Raw genomic sequence first — 22,843 nt, 5'->3', positions numbered from 1 at the left:
TAATATAACAGTCTCCATGTCAGTGAGTGAAACATTATGTTTTTTCAGTTGAGATGTATTATCTCAGCTAAAGTATATTAGACAGTCTGCTGTGTTATGTTCTGCTCCATCTGGTCAGTCATTTAGGTTCAATAGCAAGTATCAATGGAACTGTTTCTTATCAAGTGTTTCAGTGCAGTTAAATCCTTGATTTGGTAAAACAGTCTGAAAAAGTAATTACTGTGCATATGCAGATTTTCCTGGTTTTGAAGTTTATGGCACCCAACCATACTGAAAATAAGCAGAATTACAATAGAATAAATGCAGATTTCTGTTGCTTGCACTCCACAGTCCCTAGTTCGCAGAAGCCCTAAACAGACTCCTCAGTCAGGAAGGTCAGGGCTCTGGACTGGAACACAGTAGAGACAGAGATAAAAAGCAGCAACTGTCTGTAAAGTACTCCTCTTCCCTAAATTTCTGGCCACCCTTGAGCACGTTTGCCGTTCTTTTAGCCATGCTAGCTTCTCCAAACTGCAGTGCTTTGGTAGAGGACAAGGGCAGCTTTTGGACAATGCACTCTGGAAGGCATAAGATTTAAACAAGAAAGTGTCTGTCACAAAAAGGTTACAGAAGACTACCAAGGCAGTCACCTTGGTTCCTTATGTAATCAAAAGTGACAGTAGTTTCAAACATCTAAATGAGATACTTACCTCATCCCATTAAGGAGAGCATGGACATACTCTGGTAGAGCAACCAGGGACTCCCACTGAACTGACCAGGGAGCTATGAAGGACTCAGGTGGTTCCAATGATCACTTCTTGTGCAATACCTTAGTGGGTAAGGCTTTTGAATAGGAGTATTTGATTCTGGGATCTCTGTTTTCTGAACCTTTAAATTCACTTTGATTTCTCAGGAACTTAGATTAACTGGTTCCAAGCCCCTGAGATTTGTGGGACCCGGAAAGAGCCAGCGAAAATAGTTGACTGAGCATGCTAGTGAGAAGAAGCTTCTGTTGGGAGGCAGATATATTGGTTTCAGCTTTCTGCAGCAGAAATTGTTGACTTGTTTTGATTAAACAGTTCCTGGAAGCAGAGTGCTCTCCTGGCAACAGAAAGACCAGATTCTGGGCCCCAAAACTAAGAGTTCTGATGGTCCCTTTATCTCAAATGGGTGCTCAGACAAGTAGAGAGGAAGCATCAGGATCATTTCTGTTTGAAAAGTGTTTTGGTCTGATCTCAATCCTGTTGTCAGTGGTCCAAGAATGACTCCTGCCTTACGCCTCTGTGGGGACTCATGGAAACGATACATTTCATGCTATATCTGAATTGTAACGCTATCAGCTACCTATCTCTTCAGGCTAGGGTGCTTCTGAGCAAAAATGCAAGGCTATATTTAGGTCCCTGGAGCCTTTTGCATCACTCACTTGAGGTACCATTAGCCTTTAGGCACCTCCAGGTTATGATAGTAATGAATTCTCAGCAGTCAGTATAGCTCCTTCGGCATCCAGCGCCTACATTCTGCACAAGTCTCAGGTGCCAAAGCTGATGGTTTCAACTGACGTTGCTCCACTGACTGACAGATTTATACCAGCTGAGAATGTGGTGGTGGTGGTTCAGTTTATGGGACAAACGTGCGGGCGTGTAAGGGATGAGCAGTAGGGCCAGTAGTGCCAGGGATCTTCAGGCCAGAGGCAATTTGAGACTGGAAGGTTGAGCACCCAAGCCATGTGTAGCTGGTGCTTCTTTGCCCTAATTACTTTAAGGTCAGTGTTTTGAAGTTCTCTTTTTGCCTTGATTTGCTTGCAGCTCACTAAATGGCTCTACCCTCAGCAAACTGTTCATTCAGAAATTAATGAAGTGCCTTTCATGGGGTTTCCTAGTCTTTCTGTTACTCTGCTGAGCATTTCCACTCAGGAAGGAAAGATATGACCATGGCTCCATTGTTTTAAACGTATCTTTGATGCTTTCCTCCAAGTGTCAAAGGAACATGCACATGGCACCCTAGTCTATCAAAATCAGAGACTTCAGTCAGGTTGTTTTTCTGAAGAAACCAAAAGGTAATGGTGACCACAGGATATATTTTATTATCCTGCATTCCCCCCCAGAAATATTTATTTTAATAAAAGAAATCTTCTGGACCCCTAATAGTTTTCCCTCTGTATTAAGGTATGGATTATGGTGGAACAGCTGATGATGAATCAGCTATTGAGTCATCTGAGTTTATAATGTCATGTTTGTTGTACATTTTGTTGTGTCTTTGGCGCATTTATCCAATTATTTTGTTACTTTATGCTCCACAGCTAAGGTTTGCCCAGTATTGTATAGATTGGAAGAGAAAGCGAGCTCCTGGTTTGGAAGAGTTCACAGTCTTGGAGGGGAGGTAGAAAGGAAGAAAGGTGCAGTAGGATACCAAGGGAGCTGTCTGTCAGTGTGTAGCAGAACAGTGGCAGCAAACAGTGAAACCTTCCAGGAGCATGCCACCTGACAAATGTCGTTTAAATGTCATTTAAACACCTTCAGTGCTTTCCACAAGAGAACTGTTTCACTTGCTAGCAAGATCCACTGGGTCTTCCACAAGAGACTCCTACTGTGATTCTGCATCCTCTGCACATCCGTGTGTTTGCATGCATATATGTATAGGTTCATCTCTTACATACCTTTTAAAAATATGCCTTCCCTGTTGCTGTTTCTCAACAGGAGGAACGTCGTGTGATTTATCTGGGTAAAATCAGACCTGACACAACCAGAACAGAACTGAGGGACCGGTTTGAAGTTTTCGGTGAAATTGAGGAGTGCACAGTAAATTTGCGGGATGATGGGTAAGAACTTTCGAGATTACTTCTTCTTTGGAAGCTGCCATATGTAAAAAAATTATGGCAGTAAGATTACTGGTATGGGAGTTACCAATATAAGTGCTGTGACAGATGACATGCTGAGTTCAAAACCTTATTTATTTTCTTTCATCCTTATTTATTAATCTCGCTAGTTGAGATTTCCTGTCCCAGAAATAAGTATTTAGCTGCATGACAGGACGATCATGCTGATAAATGGATGCAGTACTTCTGGCATTTCCACTGCTGGATCTCCTACGTGTTCTTGCTTTCAGGAAGGGGTTACACTAATGTGTGTTAACTCCTTTCAGCTTTTGTTCACAACTGTGTTTTTCAATTGCAGAGACAGCTATGGTTTCATCACCTACCGCTATACTTGTGACGCCTTTGCTGCTCTTGAAAATGGATACACTTTACGCAGGTCAAATGAACCTGACTTTGAGCTGTACTTCTGTGGACGCAAGCAATTTTGCAAGTCTAACTATGCAGACCTAGGTAAGTATTTTCCCTTATGTGAATTGAAGTGCGTAACTGGAACCTTGTAACTCGGGAGAATTTAGGGTTTGCTGATGGGGGGTAAAGGAAGTGGTTTCCACTTGCTGCAAGAAGTTTAAGTCTGCTAATCTGAATTCTAATATGAACCAGCTTCTTTCAGCTGTTTCAGACTGTGAAAAATTCTTTTAAAGCACATTTCCATCATTACAAAAAATAAGTGCTCGATATTCAATAATACATTTCTATATTGAAATAATAGCACCACAGAAACCTCCTGCATGCTTTACTATTCACTGCTGTGCTATGACTGCTTGATCCTAATACCTGATTTGTTTATATGAGCAATAAACAGAGAACAAAGTAGATGCCGATGCCTCACCCCAAAAAATTCATTATGATTCTTAACTTTGCCATGAGTTGTGCTTTAGATGTGTAGAACTTGCCAAAGACCATCCTTAACCAAAATTCATAGTTTTTCAGGTTTGAAAACTAGGAAGGCTTATGACCACATCTGACCCTTAGTATAGCAGAGGTTACTGATCTCAGCTGGTGGTTCTCAAATCATGCATAGGCATCTATGTATGAAGGTGTGCTTTACTGTAAGGGTAGTGAGGCACTGGAATGGGTTGCCCAGGGAAATTGTGAATGCTCCATCCCTGGTGGTGTTCAAGGCCAGGTTGGACAGAGCCTTGGGTGGCATGGTTTAGTGTGAGGTGTCCCTGCCCATGGCAGGGGGGGTGGAACTAGATGATCTTAAGGTCCTTTCCAACCCTAACTATTCTATGATTCTGTCATTCTAAGGTGTGTCCTTGCAGGGACATCCAGTCATGATGTAAGAGGCTCCAGTCTGCAGAGAGCTTAGCAAATATCTTGGTGTTTGCTGTCCCACTGATGCAGGGCAGTATGCATACCAGTCCCCAGCCCCTAGTATGCTGTGATAACACCAGTCCCAAGTGTGCATACTGTCTTGCTAGAACACATCTAGTCCTGTCCTGTGTGGGCAAACGTGTGGTGCTGTCCTATACTCTGGGTCACGGTGCAAACATCCCTTGAAAGGATGTTTGGAGATGTTCAAAGTCTTACAGCGGGAATGCTGATGTTAAGTATATGAATAAAGAGACCATGCAGACTACCAAAACAGCCTATGTAATGCTATAATGTATTATAAGCTCACATCATTTAATTACCTTTTAAAATGTAAAGTATTCATTAGATGTTAAATCTTTCCTAATACCTGTATAAATAGACTAAAGTTATCGGAGATACTCTTTTCTGCATAACATAGCAAGGGACATTTTGCCGTTGATTCTATATTAATCAGATATTGTGGGGTTTTATGAATAAATGACCACAGTCATTAAAACCTCTCATAACCCTGTAACACAGTGCTATTGAAATCTTCTGTGGGCTGCCCTTAACTTTGTACAGCGTGGGAAGAGAATACAGATATATTTTTTTCTAACCAACTGATGTCTTTTTAGAATAAATGATAAAGATGATACACATTGTTCACAATGAATACGCTATAATTCACTTCAGTGGCTAAACAGATAATGTAAAGCTAAGAAAAGGCAATTGACTGCTGAACAGATATAAGGTTGATGTTGAAACTATAAAAGGTAGCAAGGCATTTGTTGAAATGTAGGCTGATAAAAACAGTAAAACAAGATTGAAGTCTTGACTTGATTTGACTTATCTTCAGCAGTGGAAGCCAAGGTCATCTCTATATCTCAGAAAATCTGGGGTTTGAAATAAGTTGTCTGAAGGGAACCCTCTTGAACATTATTCATCACTGGGAGTATTCCCTGGCAGGTCTCGCCATACCAAGTGGGATTCCCAGAGTATCTGTGAGCAGAGTATTTTCACTTTGTCCTGCTGACAGCTTGAGCTTCTGTACTTCAGACTGCATTCCCTGTATTTTGCAGAGTAGCTGATAGAACTACATAAGGAAATGGCAACATGAACTTTAAAATTCATGAGCTAGTACAAGGACAGAGAGAATTAATCAGCCTTGAGTTGAGTACAGAAGAAAGAAAACACTTGAAAATAGTAGTCAGAAGTTTTAACACCTCTCCTCTGTGAGAAGATATTGTCTTAACACAACTTGTAATGAACATTTAATGCACAGTGTGTCTTATAGTGGTAGGTGAGGAATTCTGATTAATTCAACACAAGAAATGGCAAGAAAGGGCACACTCATAAAGGAGCTGTGACACAGGAACTGGGAAGAGTCAGGATTAATCTGGGATGACTCCAAAAGGAGATCCAGTGCTTGCAGCCATGTCAGTAATTGCTGTACTGGAGCTGCATGGCCACAAATGTACAATCCCTCCTCTGTGCTAGGAATAGACTGACGTCTGAGCAACCAGCAAAGCTGGAGCATGTATTGCAGGTCACAGGAGCTGGACCATTATTGCTGCTGTGAGTTACTGTGTATGCTGCAAAGAGCGGAGGAGCCCACCTGAGATTGCTTGTATGGCGTTGCAGAGGCCCTGCCCTGACTTAAAACAAGGAAACCCCAAAAAGATCAGAATGGAAGCAAAAACAGAGATTCAGGGATGTGTAGGGACTTGTACAAGATGCTGAGGCAGGGCCAGCAGAAGCAGCAGTGTCCTTTCCATGCTTTCTGCAGAACCATCCCCCTGCTACCTTTCTCAGGAGAAATCAGTCTTGGATACTGTGTGATGAAAGACAACAGCTGAAAAATGATGGTGGAGTTTTGGGTAAAGCATCTCTCAGGATTATCTGGACTACTTTGAGACCTACACATAGCAGTGCTGAAGTCCTTGGAGAAACTCTTCCCACCTGCTCTATATGTATATGCAATATATGGTTCTTCCCCAACATTGATGACATGTACTGCTTTTGTTAGGCCCTGCTGCCTACCAGAAAGCTCTTTCCATTCCTAAAGCTTCTCTGATGACCATTTCTGGGCTTTTATCATCCCCTAAGTTGTGGGCTTAAGGGGATTGTTTCTGCAGTGTCTTGTTCATACTGTTGTACAGAGAAAATAATGTAAGTAGTCACTAGTGGTTCTTGCCTCTTACCTAAACTTGCATCCTTTGGGTTTCAGATTCAAACTCAGATGATTTTGATCCTGCTTCCACTAAAAGCAAGTATGACTCCATGGATTTTGATAGTTTACTCAAAGAGGCACAGCGGAGCCTGCGTAGGTAACATGCATCACACCTAAGGAAAAAGGAGGGATGGCGAATACCTCATGGACGTCACGTCCTTCAGTAATGGACAATTGAAAAGTCATACTTAGGAATTTCTCCTACTTTACACTCTCTGTTCAAAACCATGGTTTACATGAACACAGCTGCTCGACGAGTGAAGAGGCAGGATGGCTGTCCAGTAAGCACACGCATGTCCATGGGTGTCAGCTTTGCTTTCGCGGGTGGCCGGTGGTGGGGGAGCCAGGCGTTCCTTGCGAGTTCAGTGCAAATCACAAGACATGGCAGCAGTTCCACAGAGATAGACGAACGATGAACTGCAAAATCTGTACATACTGCATTTTAACAAAGAAAAAAAGAACAAAAGCAAACAAAAGCGAACAAAAAACACCAAATTTGAGTACTATGGCTGCTGATGTCTGGGAATCAGACCCTGCATTGTTATTTTTTTTTAAATGAAGCTTCTCCTCACAACATGGTGATAATATGACAATCCAGAAGAAACCACAGGTCCCAGAAGCCTACAATCTTTCAGCTTTGTTTAAAGGTTTTTGTTTTCTTCGGGGATATTTTGGGGGGGGGGGGTGTTTTTTTTTAGTCCTTGCAGAAGAGAAAACGAAAGGCTGAAGCTTCCCTAACATTTTGAAGTTTCATCTTTTAATTACACCCATGTAAATGTCTACAACGTTGATCTTCCACAGCAAAATTTTCAAAGCCTTGTTAATGGTCAAATGTGCAGCTTGTTCAGCAATTTATTCTAATGAGCGGACGTAGTGTTACATTATTAATGAGAGTTGGATGTAACTATCTGGGTGTGTGCACAGATAGTTTATTTGCTACATTCTCTAAAGTAGTTGAGTATTTACAAATGTTAAATGGAGTATTTTTATTTATGTACATACTGTATGACGATGTTCTTTTTTGTTACAGCTATGCACTGTAAATGCAGCCTTCTTTTCAAAAACTGCTGAATTTTTCTTAATCAAGAATACTCAAATGTAATTACATGAGGTGAAACAATTATTGTACACTAACATATGTAGAAAGCTGAACTTACACTTATATATATTTGATTGTAAAAAAAGAGAGAACCGTGTGGGTGAGGGTGTGCATGTGTATATGTGTGTGCGCGTGTGTCTGAGTGCACAAATGCTTTACATACACATTCATCCCTTCTTGGTGAGCTTCTGTAAGAATTTTGTCAAGAATTATCCTAGCCCAAAAGGTATTAACCACTTCTGCAGTATTTTTCCACATTTTTCTCATTGCTTGATTTTCTTTTGCAGTTTTATACACTGAATTTGTTAGGGGAATGAAATTTTCTCATCTAAATTTTTCTAGGAGATACCATAATTTTATGTAAAGTCTCTCAAATGGGTAATCATTAAGAAATGTTTTTATTTTATGTATCAACAGTAGTTTTGGAACTAGAGGTCAAAAATCTTTTTAAAATGCTATTTTGTTTAATTTTTGTGATTTTAATTTGAAAAAAATATGCTGAGGTACTAAGTAGAGTATGATTTTTACAGTAATTCTGTGTCTAAACGCTGTTCTTGAAGCCAGTAATCTTTTCATTGGCAGAGTTTAACAATGGAATTTATCTGTATTTTTTACAGTTATGCATCCTGTATAAATACCAATCATTCATTCCTTTGTTTACTAAAGAGACATATTTATCAGTTACAATTATCCTATTTATTATAAATTATAAGATGACTAAAATAATAAAAAGGCCAGTGGAAATTTTATACCTAGGATGCATGATGGTTGTCAGTCCGGAGTAAGTGCTTTGTTTGGGAATTCAGCTTTTGCAGAAGCAGTGGGTTGGTTGTTTCGTTCTTTTTTTCCTTTTTTTACTATGCACTAGCATGGCCTCAGATGTGCCCATGACATTGTTGCTGATGACATTGCTTCTGCTAAATTAAATAGAAACTTCAGGAAAGAAAAAAACCACAAGAGTAAACTTAACAGCTATTCTGAGCATCAGAATTTCATCAGAACTCGGAAGTCTCAAGACTGAATCAGCAAAGTTTGGAATTTGCTTGTGAATGTATAGGTTTGGTATTCTAGTACTGTTTGGCATTCATGACTCCTCTTAAAGGTATGGCACACCGAACTATTTAATCTCCTTTCCCACTCCCAATCTTAGAAAACCGATTCCACCCCCATGCCAGTGCAGTTGATTTTGATGGCTGCATTCATTTTATCACCAGCATATTGTGTTCTGAGAGATTCCACTGTCTGTCCTGTTGGATGCTTGCTTGATTTTTTGGCTTCTTACTTCTCAGTAGATAGATAGCAATAAAATAAAATAAAATAAAAAAAAATTAAAAAATATAAAAAAAAGAGAAGGGACCTTTTTCAGAGGTTCTGTGTTACAACTGTAACATTCTTTAATCTGCATAATTCTTGTTGTTGCTCTGTAGGTTAAAAATGCAGGTATTTTAACTTTGTGTGAATGCCAAACTAAAAGTTTACAATTTTCCTTTCTGGATTTTGAGTATCTTCTGTTGTAAAGAAAAATATTAAAAGCAATAAATTATTTTTAAGAAATCAATATTTAGTATATCATAGTATGTGTTCAAGGACCAGATGCATTACCTATTTTGCCTTTAAATTTCTGTGATTAAATTTTAAATACATTCTCTTTTGCCCTATGTTGCTGACATGAATAAGTTTGTGTGGGCTTTGGGAGGGGATTATTTATTTTTTACCAAGCAGGCATAATGACATGAGTCAGGGGGTTGGGTTTTTTTTTTTTCACTGGCCTGGCAAACATTCCCATCCTGAAGATGGCCTTCCTTTGTGGATTTACAAATTACATATGAAATTAATAGATCTAGGATTGCTGAATAAAGCCATTTGTGCCCTCTGTAGACACTGTAGTAGGTAACCTGTCAAAATATAAACTGTTTCCTTTTCTTTTTTTCTCCCCCCAAGAACATTTCAAATTAGCACATGTACCACATTGTCACCGGAGGCAAATTGCAGCATAGCTCTGTGTGTCCGTTAGATGAAGATTGTACTGTTGCTTTCATGCTGTGGTAAGTACCACATCCGCAATACAGGTAACAGAACTGGTACTTAGAAACTATCGTCTTTCCTAGAGCTGTAACAAAGTCATTTCTACAGAAGGTAAAATTATCCAAATTCAAATCCAAACAGAGGGAGCCTAAAATTGGGGAAAAATACCTGTGCTAAACTACTGTGTAAAGCAGTTGGGCTGCCATCACCCGAAGCAGCAATGGGAGGAAAGTTTGTGCCTCTGGGGTATAATACTTGGGTCAGTTGAAAAAAAAACCACAACCACACCTTCTCATCCCTTTAGATGTAAGTTTACAGTAGGTAATGGTTATGTGTCCTTTTTGATGGCTGTAATGAGAACTTCAATCACTGTAGTGTAAGATCTGATCTATAAACAACCTAGAATAGCCATGTAATATAATGTGATGATTCTAAATTTGTACCTATGTGACAGACATTTTCAATAATGTGAACCACTGTCCTGATGGAGCTACTGTAAGATCTGTACAGTAGGTGAATATGTAAAGCTATTGGTTGGACTACACTGAATGGGGAAAGTGAGATACTAGTTAAGCCCAAACTGGGCTGTTTTCCACCTGCCTATTCTACATGTACTTTTGTGGTTTAATTCATTGTATAAAATTCCTGTGATTTTTTTTCCTTTTTTTTCTTTTTAATGTGCAGTACACATCAGCCTCACTGAGCCAATAAAGGGAAACGAATGTTTCAAATCTATTTCTGTTTCTCTTTTTTATCACAAGTGACAGGTTTTTTCCCCCTCAACTGGTCGTGTACTGGGTTTTCTATTACTCTTTCTAATGGTCATAATGATTTCAGATAGTCCAGATCCTGCCCGCGTTACTGCACTTTGGGCAGGGACAGAACCACTGGTTTTAAATGTATCTAATCTAGAAAGGTGCTATCAGCCATGAGTACACAAGGTTGCTGAAGGGCTGATGTAAACCTTGCAGGAAAACTTGAAAATGCTCAGTAGAGTTTTAGGAGTTGATGCCTCAAGCTAGGAGGGGGTAGGAAATGCAAAGTTTTTCAGCATGGCCATGTTGGCTCCAAGTTGTGCAGGCAGTAGGGATTGACAAGTCCAAAATGATTGGTATCTTCCATCCTGAGATGCTAAATAACAGTACTAGGGAAAAGGCATCATGAGAGTTCTTTACCAGCCTCTCTTTCTTAGCAGGTGGGCTAGGAGGGTCAGGCAGGTAGGTGGCTGAACAAGCGTGGGTTTTCTGAATCTTTCCTGGACAGTGCAGGATGCAGCGTGGTGGGCTTCCGCATTGGCATTGCCACTGGACAGGCAAGAGCTAAATGAGGGACTGGCAAAGGGTGTTCACAGCTCTCTTCTTTACATGCACATAAAAAGGGGAAGGAATTGCTTTTCTTTGGTTTGTCCAGGGTTCGTTCACATACTGCTGTAGTCCTATGGCATTGTGTCAGCAGCTTTCTCTGGGGGTTAATAGCGCAACTCTGTACAACTAAGTCCACTCACCTTGATGTGTGCCTCAGAAGGTACCCGAGGCATGATGTGAGGAGCAGCATGGGGTAGCCTGGTCGGGATCTTTAGGTAGAGAGGGCTAGTGCATTCACTTGAAAAAATTGCCTTTCTCCAGACAACTGGCCTCCACCTCATCTCTGTTCCTAACATTGCTGTTTATTTTATACTCTATAATGATACATTTTTTACTTGCAAAAATATTTAGCTTTTGCATTTTTACCATTTACTAATACAGACTGTTGCGCTTGGTTCTCGCAATGGTAGTAGAGCAAAGTTCTTTGCTACATGGGCTTCATGCTATTGACTCACTGCTCCTGATAGAATTAATACTCAAAATGCAGTGAGCCAAATCTGTCCCTGATGTACTTCTTCAATGTTGCTGCTGTTCCTCAAGGCATGAATTTAGCCCAATACTTCTCTAGTTACTGTGATTTTTAATGTGATTTGTTTATCAATTTTGTATTTTTGCATAGTACTTTGATGCTTGATAAAATACATTCTGTTAGATTTCCAGGAAAGTACTGCTTTTTGCCTCCCATCCCCTCATTTTATGTTATTGAGGTTTATTGCATAAAATCAGGACCTTGTTTATTAAGAAATCATGCCTTCCGTTGCCTGTTCTCCTGGGTTAACATTTTCCCCCCACAGTGAATGCCACAAGCTGAGCACCTGAAATCAGATTCAGGCACCTCAATGAGTGTCCTGATTTTCAGGAACCCGGAGCATCTCACAGCTGCCATTGACTTCAATTAGACCTGCTGGCTCTCAGCCCTTTTAAAATCAAGGCACATATTTAGAGCCCCAGTTCAGTGCAGCATTTACATTTGTGCTTAAGTCCATCCTGATTCAGCAAAGCACTTAAGCGCAAGTGGTTTTAGATCCATTGAAGTCAAGCGCTTGGATGCTTTGAATAAAAATAGACTCCTGGATTGGGGCCTAAGAATCCAAATACAGACACCAAAGCCTAATTTTAGGCTCCATTTGGAAAACTTTGGCCTTGCCTTCCACCTTTAACCTTTAACGCTTACAGAAAACACAAAAACACCTGTCAGGTCATAAGGAGAAGAAGGGGAGGTTTAGGGAAAAGAAGTGGAAGTGATGGAAAAAATTCTTCCTTGTGGAAAATGAAATGAAAACTTTAAATCCAACTCTTGCAAGATGCCTTGGTTTATTGGTATTATTTCATGTCATGCTTTCAGAATCTCATTCAAGATTAGCATGCACTTATTTTATCGTCCTTCACCATTAATTAATAAACTGCTATATTAAACTTTAACCAATGCCAGCTTCCCCTGCTTTTCCAGGAGTCACACTCTTACCATTGATATTCCATGTTCACAAGCAAACTAATCTATAAATCAATTTTCTCTACTTTATCAAACAGCAGAAAGTAATAAAGAAGGTCACAAATAGTACAGGAGTTCCTTGGAGGTTTGTAACATCATAATTTAAAGCTCAGAAAGATTGAATCAAAAGTTGAATTAATCCCTAAGGGAAAAGATTCTATATAGATTCTATTGATAGACATAGGGCAGCCTGTCTTCATTGGGAGCTGGTATATTTGTTAATACTTCAGGGCAAAGGAGACTAGTCTTCCCAGCAAAGAAGAAAATGAAATCCTCCAAGAGAGGAAGTCAATGTGTCCTCTGTGCTTCCCATTGCTGTGCTCTCCTTACACCACTCTGCTGAAAAAGAGAGAAAGCCAGCTCATCTCTTGCTACATGATGTGCTTTGCTGAATGGCCAGTGTCTGTGCAATGCAGTTATGGAAACTGCAGCTGGATGGAATACTTGCATAAATCGTAAATGTTCACTTGGTCGGTGTTCATTCCTCAACTGATGCTTTTTCAGTCTAACAATCTCAACCTAAAATCTCTTTCTGAACCCAGAGCAAAACGAAAGGTTGGGGGTTTTTATGTGACAAATTTTTGTAAAGTTACAAATATTTATTCTGCATCTGGAAACATTCCTCAAAACATGTTTAGTTTTTGAATCCCTTTGAATTCCTGCAGCTTCCTTTCAGCATGTGTTTGAAGTCGTAGTTCTGCAAAGGTATTTCTGACTCTTTTTTAGTGAAAAAATAATCCATCACCTTAATGACACTACTGGACCTGATGAATTGAGCTCTTCCAAATTCAAATTGAATTAATGCGGAGAAAAAGACTCCCATATAAAAGCAAACAATTAAAAATACAATTCAGTAATGGCCTCTGTTGGAAAAGTTATCCCCACAGGTGTGGTAAGCAGTGAGATCTGAGATGAAATGTACCTTTTTGGAATGAGTGCATGGTGAAGTACAAGATGATAGAAGGGTTTGCACTTGCATACTGACTGTTTACTGATGGTATTTGCTAGCAGAAGTAACTGAGCTGCTCTCTGGCAAGGGCAGATGAACAGAAAGCGGGTACAATTCCAGCCTCTCCAAAATCAGTGACTGAACTCCAACCTTTGTCAGCCTTTTGCATTAACCCCGGCTTGTGTAAACAGTGGACAGTGATCAAATGTAAATAATCTCATGTGCCTTATTTGCGTCATTATAGATTGTCAACGAGATGTAGTGTAAATGAAAGCCAAAGCTAAGGATTAAGAAAAAAGTCTCCTAAAGAGCACAATGTAAATTGCGATTAGGGCCCTTAATCAAATAAAATATTTGCTACAATTTTTTTTTACTGTGTGCATTCCATTCTCTATTAAATTAGTGCTTGATAAAGTCATAAAATTATTACAGCTGTAAAGTTACTGTGCTATACCTTCAAGGCAAGGCATTCAAGGGATCTTCTAGTTGTCCTCGGATTATTGACTTTGGCATTATGAAAAACACACATTGGTGCCTTATACTAATTCTTTCCTACTGCATGTGCCACTCGGGCCTGTGCTTATTCATGCAATGTGTTGGCAGTAAATTTATTAAAAAAGAAAAATCAACCACACACTTGAAAAGTAATGGGGTGCTTTCTTTCTTTTTTAACTGTTTACTGGAACAATACCACAGCTCACTGTAGTTTTCTATTGCATGAATAATGCATTGTTGTAGCTAGGCATGCCCTCAGTTCTACACTCCTGCCAGCAAGCAGTGGAGTGATGAGTGCTGTTGCTGAATAATGATTAATTACTCGCCCTTCTGAAGGAGCCTGGTTTTGTAAACTGGTCACACAGCGTGTTACGTGGATTGTGTCTGCTACACAAAAGATTACTTGCAATCACATAATGAGACATAATGATGCCCATCACAACAATTCTTTGGTACAAATCTGCACACAATGGAATCTGGATAGAAACCCATTTATTTACGTATCCTGATTGCCAGAGAGTATGAAACTTCACTGCATTGCTGCAGTGCTGCCATTGCTCCTTCTGCAATGCTGACATTTTGGGTGAAACAGTGTGATGGCTTCTTCAGGAACCCCCAGCCACGGCTTCACAGCATTGCCCTGTGACAGCCTGCTGGCAAGCTCTGAGAGGGACTTGGCTGCTACTGTCTGACAGCTATGTGAGCGGGATGCTATGCTGATGCCTGTCCAAACTCTTGGTGGGAAGCTGGGATGCAGTTCCTCACTGCAAAGTCTGGAGTTCGCTTGCAGTAGGGGGTAGGCATACCTGCCTGTGCTCATACCTGTCTGACCTGGGAAGGGTAAGCAGAGAATACAAGTCTTCCAATATATTGTACTTTGTTGTGTGGTCAAAGGAAGGACATTCAGAAGCACCAGTCTACAGCCTAGAGTCACATCTTTTCTGTACCTTAGGGGGGGAAAAGATCTAGTTGTTCTAGGCTCCTGGTCTCTGGAAAACAAGAAGTGCTTGTCCAGGGCTGTCCCAGGGTCACTGGGATCACCACTGGCAGAACCGATGGCAGAGCAGTGGCATCCAGACCTGCCTGGCCTCAGCAGGAGGCATTTGACTGTCGAGGCAGGATCTGTGTGCTATTTTGAAGCTGCCTGTGTGTCACCAAGACCCTGTTGGTCAAGCTTGTTAACCATGCTATGGAGGTTTGAGTTGCTAAAGGTGTGGGGCTTGGTAGGCAATAGGCCTTCTCTTGCTCTGGAGAAGATGGGGAGGCTTGGACGTGTATCTCTAACCCACAATGATATGGCAAAGCTGGCTGCAGCAGCCCATGGTGGCTTCTTTCCTTTTGCAGTGACCTGGATTGCCCAATAGCTGCACAAAAGCACTATCCTGATCTGGTCAGGTGGGTTGGCTTGGAATCAGAAGCTGCATTTGAACGGGCAAGGAAGTGTGTGGTTTGAGCAGCTCACTTTGGACACTCCTACACTACTGTTGCATGTCTCAGTGTTCACAAACTCTGTGGTGTCTTTTAGCCAAACTGCTCATTTTGTCCACTGTTGTCTCAAGAAAGACAAAATGTTATGTTTATACATCAGCATGAGTGTGGTAGAAGATTAGGTACCCTATAAAACTTGCTTTCCTTTAAATGAGGGGGACTTCCCTTAAGCGGCACGAGTTTCTACTCCATACATGCGGCAATGAATGAACTGCCTCCCATGACCAGATCATCAGCAGTCTAATGAATTATGTGCTTACATGCAGCTAGAGAAGGTTGTTGGGGGGAAAGACCAGCAAATGGCACCACTACAACCAGTGTGGCAGCTATTTCCCCTGACATTTCCCACAGCCTTCAGCTTTGCCCGATAGCAATGTCACAGCCTCAGCCACCACTTTGCCCTCTGACACATGACGGCTATGCAAACCACGATGGAGTGCTACGCACCCTTTCAGTGAGCACAAGGCAACCATGAGACACTTCGTGGGGTGCCAGGGGCCTGGTGGAGCACACCGGCAGCCCAGCAGGAGGGTGGCCAAAGCACCATGGGGGGGGACGCTGTTTGTGTAACAGCTGTCGTACACCGAGTCAACAGCTGGCATAATTCTGCAGCTAATTTCTCCTCCACAAATAGCTCCTTGAAGAGTAGATCATGCACAGGCTGATTTACTGCAGCGCTCTCCCCATGCGGGTTCTCTGCTTTGTAATGATCTCGCCCAAGCGGCTGTGCAGCCCGTCCCTCTGCAGCAGTGGTAACAAGTGTGTCTGCCTCCTCTGGTTTCGTGACACAAAACGTGATGTGCTAGACTGCCCCACCACCAAACCATGCTGAAACGGACCAACATGGTCATGAGTTCCTGGGGAATGGGAGCCCGGAGGAAACAGGGCAGGCAGAGGGGCATGTAGGCAATGGGAAACAATGCAGGTAGGAGGCAGGAAATGAGGGTTAAAAAGCCCCCAGTGGGATCCTCCATTCTGATGGCTCAATAGTGTTGATTTTATTTCCTAGCCACCCAGACGTCCATCTGACTAATCAGGTGTCAGTAGTTAGTTTCAGATGCAGACCTTTGCATATTTACAGCTGGGCATCTGTAATGAGATTTTTGTGGAAACCTTAATGAGAGTGGACAAAAAATGGACATGAAGCATCGAGCATGAAGCCTCATAGCTGTGAAGCTGCACTGAGAGGCTTATCAGACATATATCACAATCCCACCAGCTCTTGCTTGTGCTGTTACTAAGCTGTTGACATTGTATGAAAGCTGATATATAATTGAAGAGCCTACATATTCATTTAACAATGGAAAAGGCATAGCAATAATAAGACTGCTTTGTAATGAGCCTCCTAGAATGCCTCTTCATAGCAGGAGAAGCTTTGCAGGTAGCTATTTATGCTTTTACTCGAATCTCATGGCACTGGTCTTGCTCAACAGTGTTGGGGCTGATGAGATCGGATGAGGTTAAGCTGCCACAAATAGCTGCTGACTGGCAGTTTATTCCCTCACTTGTTCAACAATGCCAGACTCACTATACGTCTGGGAGGCAAAGAATACAGTTAGGCTAGACAAATAGAATAGGAACCAACAACAGAGTGAATCCTGTGCTGTCATATACATTTTTTATTCACATTGCATATAAATCTTGTCCAAGCTCGTGGGAGAACTTTAGCAGCCCCTTAAACTCCCATTTATTCTCCACCCTTCTCATTCTTTCCACTATTAAGAAACAGATTTATTTTCTGAAAACTACTCTTAATCGTTGTGCAAATAGCAATGGAACATTTATATTTAAAGTAATAAATAGAAGATTCACATTTACTGTGAGATTCAAGATTATTGGGACTTATTTGTGTTTATGGCATCTAACACAGATGCTATTCTCAGTCCCTAATAGAAATGTTAATTATGGGATTTCATTATTCTTACTTAGATTTAATTTGAGTTTTTTTCCTGTGCCATAATGTGCATGGGATAATTCTACAAGGCATGAAATGAAGACGTTCAGTGCCCCAAAATGCTAAAGATAGAGAAAAAGAAATCAGGTTTAACTGAACATGGCAACAATCTGAATATCTGTGAAAAATGCGGAGTAATAGTGAGCGTGGAAATCTGTCTCTTACTATGCTGGTTAGTGATGAATCCCTAGAAGAATCAGTCATAGCTTTTGATGATAATGAGAACATAGTAAAGCAGGGGTATGGTCAGCTCCATAGTTTGCCCTTTGCTACAGAACTAATATTGTCAATTCAAGTACCTCTGAATATAGGAAAGTGGATTGTCAAGTCCTATTAGAGTGGTTCTTCTTGGATGAATAAGGAATGTTTTCTCTTTCTCCTGGTTATGTCTGCCTTTATTACTTTATACTGCCGAGGGCAGTATCTGGCCCTTGGAACTATTTATTTCTTGTGTGCAGAGAGAAATATTATGCAATATTTCCATTGCTCCAATTTGCTCACACAGGTTCAAGTGATGCCAGGGAAACTATTCCTTTGGCCAAACTGAAAGTTATATGGATCTTTGGTTCCTTTACCAGGGCTTGTGTAACATTTAAGCTTTTAAGGTATGTTTAATCCTCAGTAACCTGCTGGCGTGCCTCCTCTTCAGCCAACATATGCATATATACCAGATAAGCATGTTTATATGTGATTCTATATACAAATCAATAGCCCGATATGCAAAATAGGTATGTGAGTGTAGACTCCTCATCTGGGACTTGTCATTGAGAAACTCATCTTTTACAATAAAATATAAGCTACAATAATAGTTTTTTTCTCCAAACAAGGCTGCAGGATATATCTACATCCTTATGTTGGAGATTAATTACTTTTCATAGGCCAGCAAGAAGCTCTGATTTCACTTGCACCCCGGCTGACATTATTGCAAGGAGCCTTTCAAATGGAATCAAAGGGAATGCCTTCTCTCTGGTCATCACAGCTCACTGGCATTCACAGTGGTGGTTGTAAACTGGTCAGGAGATACGCAGTACCTGCTGGACTCATGGTAATTTGAGCCCTTCTAATCATTTGTCTCAAATCTGTTTTCTATACTTTTTCAGTCATAGTAACAGAATTCAGGGCTGCCTAAAAAAGAACATAGTTGTTCCTTAAGCTGTTATTTAGAAACGGATTCGTGTGCTCTATAAGCTGTTGGTGATGGGCAGAATCAGACCTTTTGAGTTTAACCCAATAAGCGCACTAACAGTTAAAAGATGGAAAGCAGCAGCACCTGTGTTGGCTCATACTGAATTAGCACCTTTGGAAACTGCTATTCAGGGACCCGGTGTCTCCAGGACTGTAGGGCCCATAGTGTTTCCACACCACTCTGGCTCCTTCCTGGGAGCAGAAACCAGCCCGGGGATTCAGGGAATTGCAGGCTTGGCACCGTGCAAGTACAATCAGAGACCACTTCAACTTGAAGCAGATTGTCATTTCCTTAAATCTGGGATGGTCTATCAGCCAGTCTGAGGTGTGTGAACTGGTGATAAGATACTTCTAGCTATGAACCCCATCCTCTATTTATACAAAGCCATATCTGGCAGCTGATCAGGGGTTTGATTTGTTTTCCCTGTTTGCATACTTTCATTCTGTGATTAAAGTCATAGCTGGCTCCAGTATTTTAAATGTTGCTTTCAATCCCTGGTCATAAAACAGGAAAGAGTGTCCTCCAACACATTCAGTTCATAGTGATGACACTGTGAGGATTTGTTCTGGCTTTTATATCTAAGAATGCATTTTTTTGTTTGCTTGTTTACTTATTGCAGCACAATGGGTACTTGCCAATAGCATCTCTAAACTGAAATAGTTAATGTTACGTGCAACAACACCAGATGGTTCCTCAGCACAGCCTTCCCAAGTCACCCCAAATTGCTACAGTCTTGCAGAAAAGGATGGGAGCAGGTTGGCTTCTGCAGGGGTGGTTAGGATGTTCACACCAGTGGTGACTCTGAGATCTGAGTTTTGCACTCTGTTGTATGCAGGCTCAGTACTCAAAAATCCCACTCTATTTTGAGTGTTACCTCCACTGTTTTTCTGGGGTAAATAGCCAATGTAATTTCCTTTGATGATATCTGACTTTATATTTACAACATGTGGCATCTGTTTATTAATAAGATCTATCTACTCCTGTTTAAGAAATGTTTCTATTCAGATCTGTAAAGAGAAATAATCGCTCAATTCTACTGAATTTCAGTTATTAAGGGAAAAAGTATTTGAAGATTTGAAGATGATACCTTTGCTGCACCACTTGATGGCTTTACGATCTCTTCCTTGTGTTTTTATCACTTCAGCATTACACTGTCTTTCCTTCAGCTTTTGATAAAATTGCCTCCTTGATGAAATCATTGGAAACTCAGGCCCTGGAAAAGTGTTTTATCTGAGATACCAAAGACAAGTTTGTTCCAAAGATGTTCATGCTTTACAGTCTTAGTATTTAGACCTCTCTGGTGATGCTACAAAGTCTCTGCAAATGCTCGTATTGTTTATCCTGGCTTTGGGTTACTCTGGTAGAGAGATGTTCCTTTGTGAATTAAGTGCTCTTTGAGGATAAAATGTTCATCAGAAGTCGTCAGAGTTACAATATCGTAATTTTCATCACATAAATTTGAAAAGACATAATTTATATATTTTTTACCTACTTCCCTAGGGCATATGTAACAAAGGGCTTTTTCCCACCTCCTCTGTTGAACTTGGTAGCAATCATGTGCTGGGGCAGAGAAGAGCCTCCAGCCAGCCCATTCGCCTGAGTATCTGAAATTAGAAACCTCTTGTGGATTAATTTTTGGCATCGTTTTGCAGCCATTCATTGTTTTATTTCCCCCCTCTTTGCACTTCTCCTTACTATATGGTGCTCCCTTCCAACAATATGTAGACAAAATGCAGATATACAAATAGGGGCAATTACCAAAGTAATTAAAAACAAAACTACTGATGTCTAGTAGTATATACTACTGGTGTGTGTGTATATATATATATATGCATGTGTATATATAAACACATGCGTATGTTTACACTGTATTCAGTGTGTTCACTGAAAATATTCAAAGCTTAAACAGGAAGAACAAATTCTGGAAGGAGCTGCATATCTTTCACAGGAACAACCTCAGCTGACCCTTGAGGATTGGTCTGATAGATATGAATTGCTACTGGCATTATGCTATTGGAGAAACAGGGCTACTTTGCCAAAAAATGAATCTATTTAGTCATAAACACTTCAGCTATGTTGATTTAGGGTTTATCTAAAAAAGCCCAGCAGGTTTGGTATAAAATGAAAGGGAGAATGTTAATTTGGATGGCAATTGTTTTTCAATAATGATAATTTGGACTAAACATCCTGATTTACATAAGCAGACAAAGGCCAAATATTGGGCCAAGGAGCACAATGAAACTTGGGTTCAGTTATGGGGACAAACAGGTTGGAAATAGAGTTCACTAAACCCAGCTTTTTCAGCCTTTGGCAACTTTCAGTCCCTAAGCATTTTCCAGAGGACACCTCTGTCATTGAACTTAACCCAGGACGTGTATACTTACTTTCCTTAATTGTCCTTCATAGAAGTGTTGAAAGTAACCTGAGGGGTTCTTGGACCACAGGCTGAAAAGCCCTGCAGTGTTCCCTCTGCTCCTTTCTTCCTCGCTTTCTCCTTGGTTCTGCTTTTCCCCTATGACAACCGTCTCCACCTTTGGAGTCATAGGAGATTCTTGTTCACCCTGGTATTGGCCTGAGTCTGCCTACAGGCACTTCACTGCTCTCATCTAATGCTCCTCTTGATGCATCTTGTAACACAGCCCCTGATGCAGCAGGTGGGGTTATTTCTCATGAAGAATGGGCAGATTTTACAATCTGGTCCAATTTAGGTCCAGGGTCAGGGACCTGCATTTGTTTTGTAGCTTAGGCTGGGAATTGAACTGATGCCACCGATGAATACAAACTTCTCTTGTGAGCTTGTACATTTGGGTATGTGTGTGTTGACAGTCAGGCAAAGGTCTGTCCAAGAGAGTCCCTACTGTTGCTGAGGGACGTGCAGTGCTCTACTCCTTCCCAGCCCACAGCTCCAGTTACCACAAGCCCTCCTTCCCTCGGTCTCATGGTCAAAGTGGATGCCTAAGGGCAATCCACCAAATGATTGCTTGAATCTGCCTCTTCTCAGTGATAAAAATGGAAATATCCATTTGAAAACAAAGCCTTTTTCCTCCGCTGTTTTTGAGTGGTTGGTGTGGTAAAGCTAGAGAAGGCAAATTGAAAGTTTGATGGATCATTTTTTCTTTAATGAATGAAAAGTGAAATTATCTTAAAAGCAATATTTAAAATTATGTTATTGCTATTTCAGTTAAGTTCATCAAAATGGAACCTACAGCTAACACCTATTCACAATAAAGTTGCTTAATTCAATTTCTTGAATTGTCATGTCATCTTGTCATTCAATTTCTTGAATTAAGCAACTGTAATTCCCATATAGTGAATTTATTTGTCTGGGCTGTGAATTAAGGGTATATACAATGCAATCCTGTTTTTTTCAAGCTTGTTTTCTAGGAATCTGAGTTTACCCTGCATTGTTTATTAGCATATATTATGTCTTTACAACATTACGTCATTGTGATCTATTAACATACTATCTGAAAGCCTAGGATATACAGAACTTTCAATGATGATAACAATATTGGTTTCTTTTTTATCAAAGCACATTTTCTCCATTGGAGGTATAAATGGCTAAACACTCTAGAAGTGTATAGCCTGTACACTGGCTGTATTTCACCTGGCCTTAGCTGCACAACAATTAGTCTGCTTGGGTACATGGGCTTGCCCTCAGTCAGTGGTTTTCTTGTGCAATTTCCCAAACCTTGTAGCCCACACAACTTGTACAGTGATTAAGAGGGAACAAATGCTACTTGAGGAGAGGATTTCTCTCCATTAACTATGTAGGAAACAAGGGGCTGATTTAGAAGCCTAAAATTTGGATGGATGATGTTAGATATAATGAAACCTGCTCTTGGGGTGTACCACGCCTCAGCCCCTAGCAGTAGGTGTGTTTTTCATTACCTGAAGAACACACTCCGTTATTATACACACATATGTGTGAGTCCTCTGTGCTGAATAAATTGCACCCAATAGCTTGCTCATTCTTAAAGAATCAAAGGAAGTTTAGTTTTGATAAGCAGAGACCCAGTGAAGGCTTTGCTCTTTCTCCTCAAATTTCCTTCATATTTTCTCAGAGAGGAATGACATCGCTGCTTCTGGATCACTGCAGCAAAAACTCTTGTGGCTGAAAGAGTTCAAAATACAGAAATGCATTCCCAAGCCCTCTCCTCAGCCCAGAACCCAGCACAGGCTTTAGTTTTTGCATTGCACTGGGCTGTGATGCAGTATTGTGAGAGAAATCTAACCAAAATTTTAAAATCTCCCCAAAATCCCAGGCATTCCTTTGCAGGCATAAAAAGGTGCAAAAATCCATGCAAATTTTTCCTTATTCATCTATGACAGAATGGAATTAATGCACGTGTTGATTTACTATCTCTGAGGAGACACATCCTTTTTGCTTTTAAACCTAAAAAAGCTCCAA

The 22,843-nt window shown here is 40.7% G+C and overlaps 1 protein-coding gene across 4 annotated transcripts in view; it reads left to right on the top strand.

The window, feature by feature from the left end:
• PPARGC1A (PPARG coactivator 1 alpha) overlaps positions 1 to 10,239 on the top strand; it is a 369,112-nt gene extending 358,873 nt beyond the window's left edge. For 3 of the 4 annotated variants that reach the window (XM_062636509.1, XM_062636507.1, XM_062636508.1), the window contains 3 exons: positions 2,676 to 2,797; positions 3,153 to 3,304; positions 6,378 to 10,239. In XM_062636509.1, coding sequence (XP_062492493.1) covers positions 2,676 to 2,797; positions 3,153 to 3,304; positions 6,378 to 6,481 — 378 coding nt within the window. In that variant the 3' untranslated portion in view covers positions 6,482 to 10,239. Of the gene's footprint in view, positions 1 to 2,675; positions 2,798 to 3,152; positions 3,305 to 6,377 lie in introns of those variants that run through there. The other variant, XR_009968058.1, reaches the window with a different exon arrangement.
• Positions 10,240 to 22,843: the final 12,604 nt, after the last annotated feature.

This window comes from Pezoporus occidentalis, unplaced genomic scaffold, assembly GCF_034315485.1.
Source record: "Pezoporus occidentalis ecotype Australia unplaced genomic scaffold, CSIRO_AGI_Poc_V1 ctg48, whole genome shotgun sequence".
NCBI lineage: Eukaryota > Metazoa > Chordata > Aves > Psittaciformes > Psittacidae > Pezoporus > Pezoporus occidentalis.
This window is presented reverse-complemented; position numbering and strand designations above follow the sequence as displayed.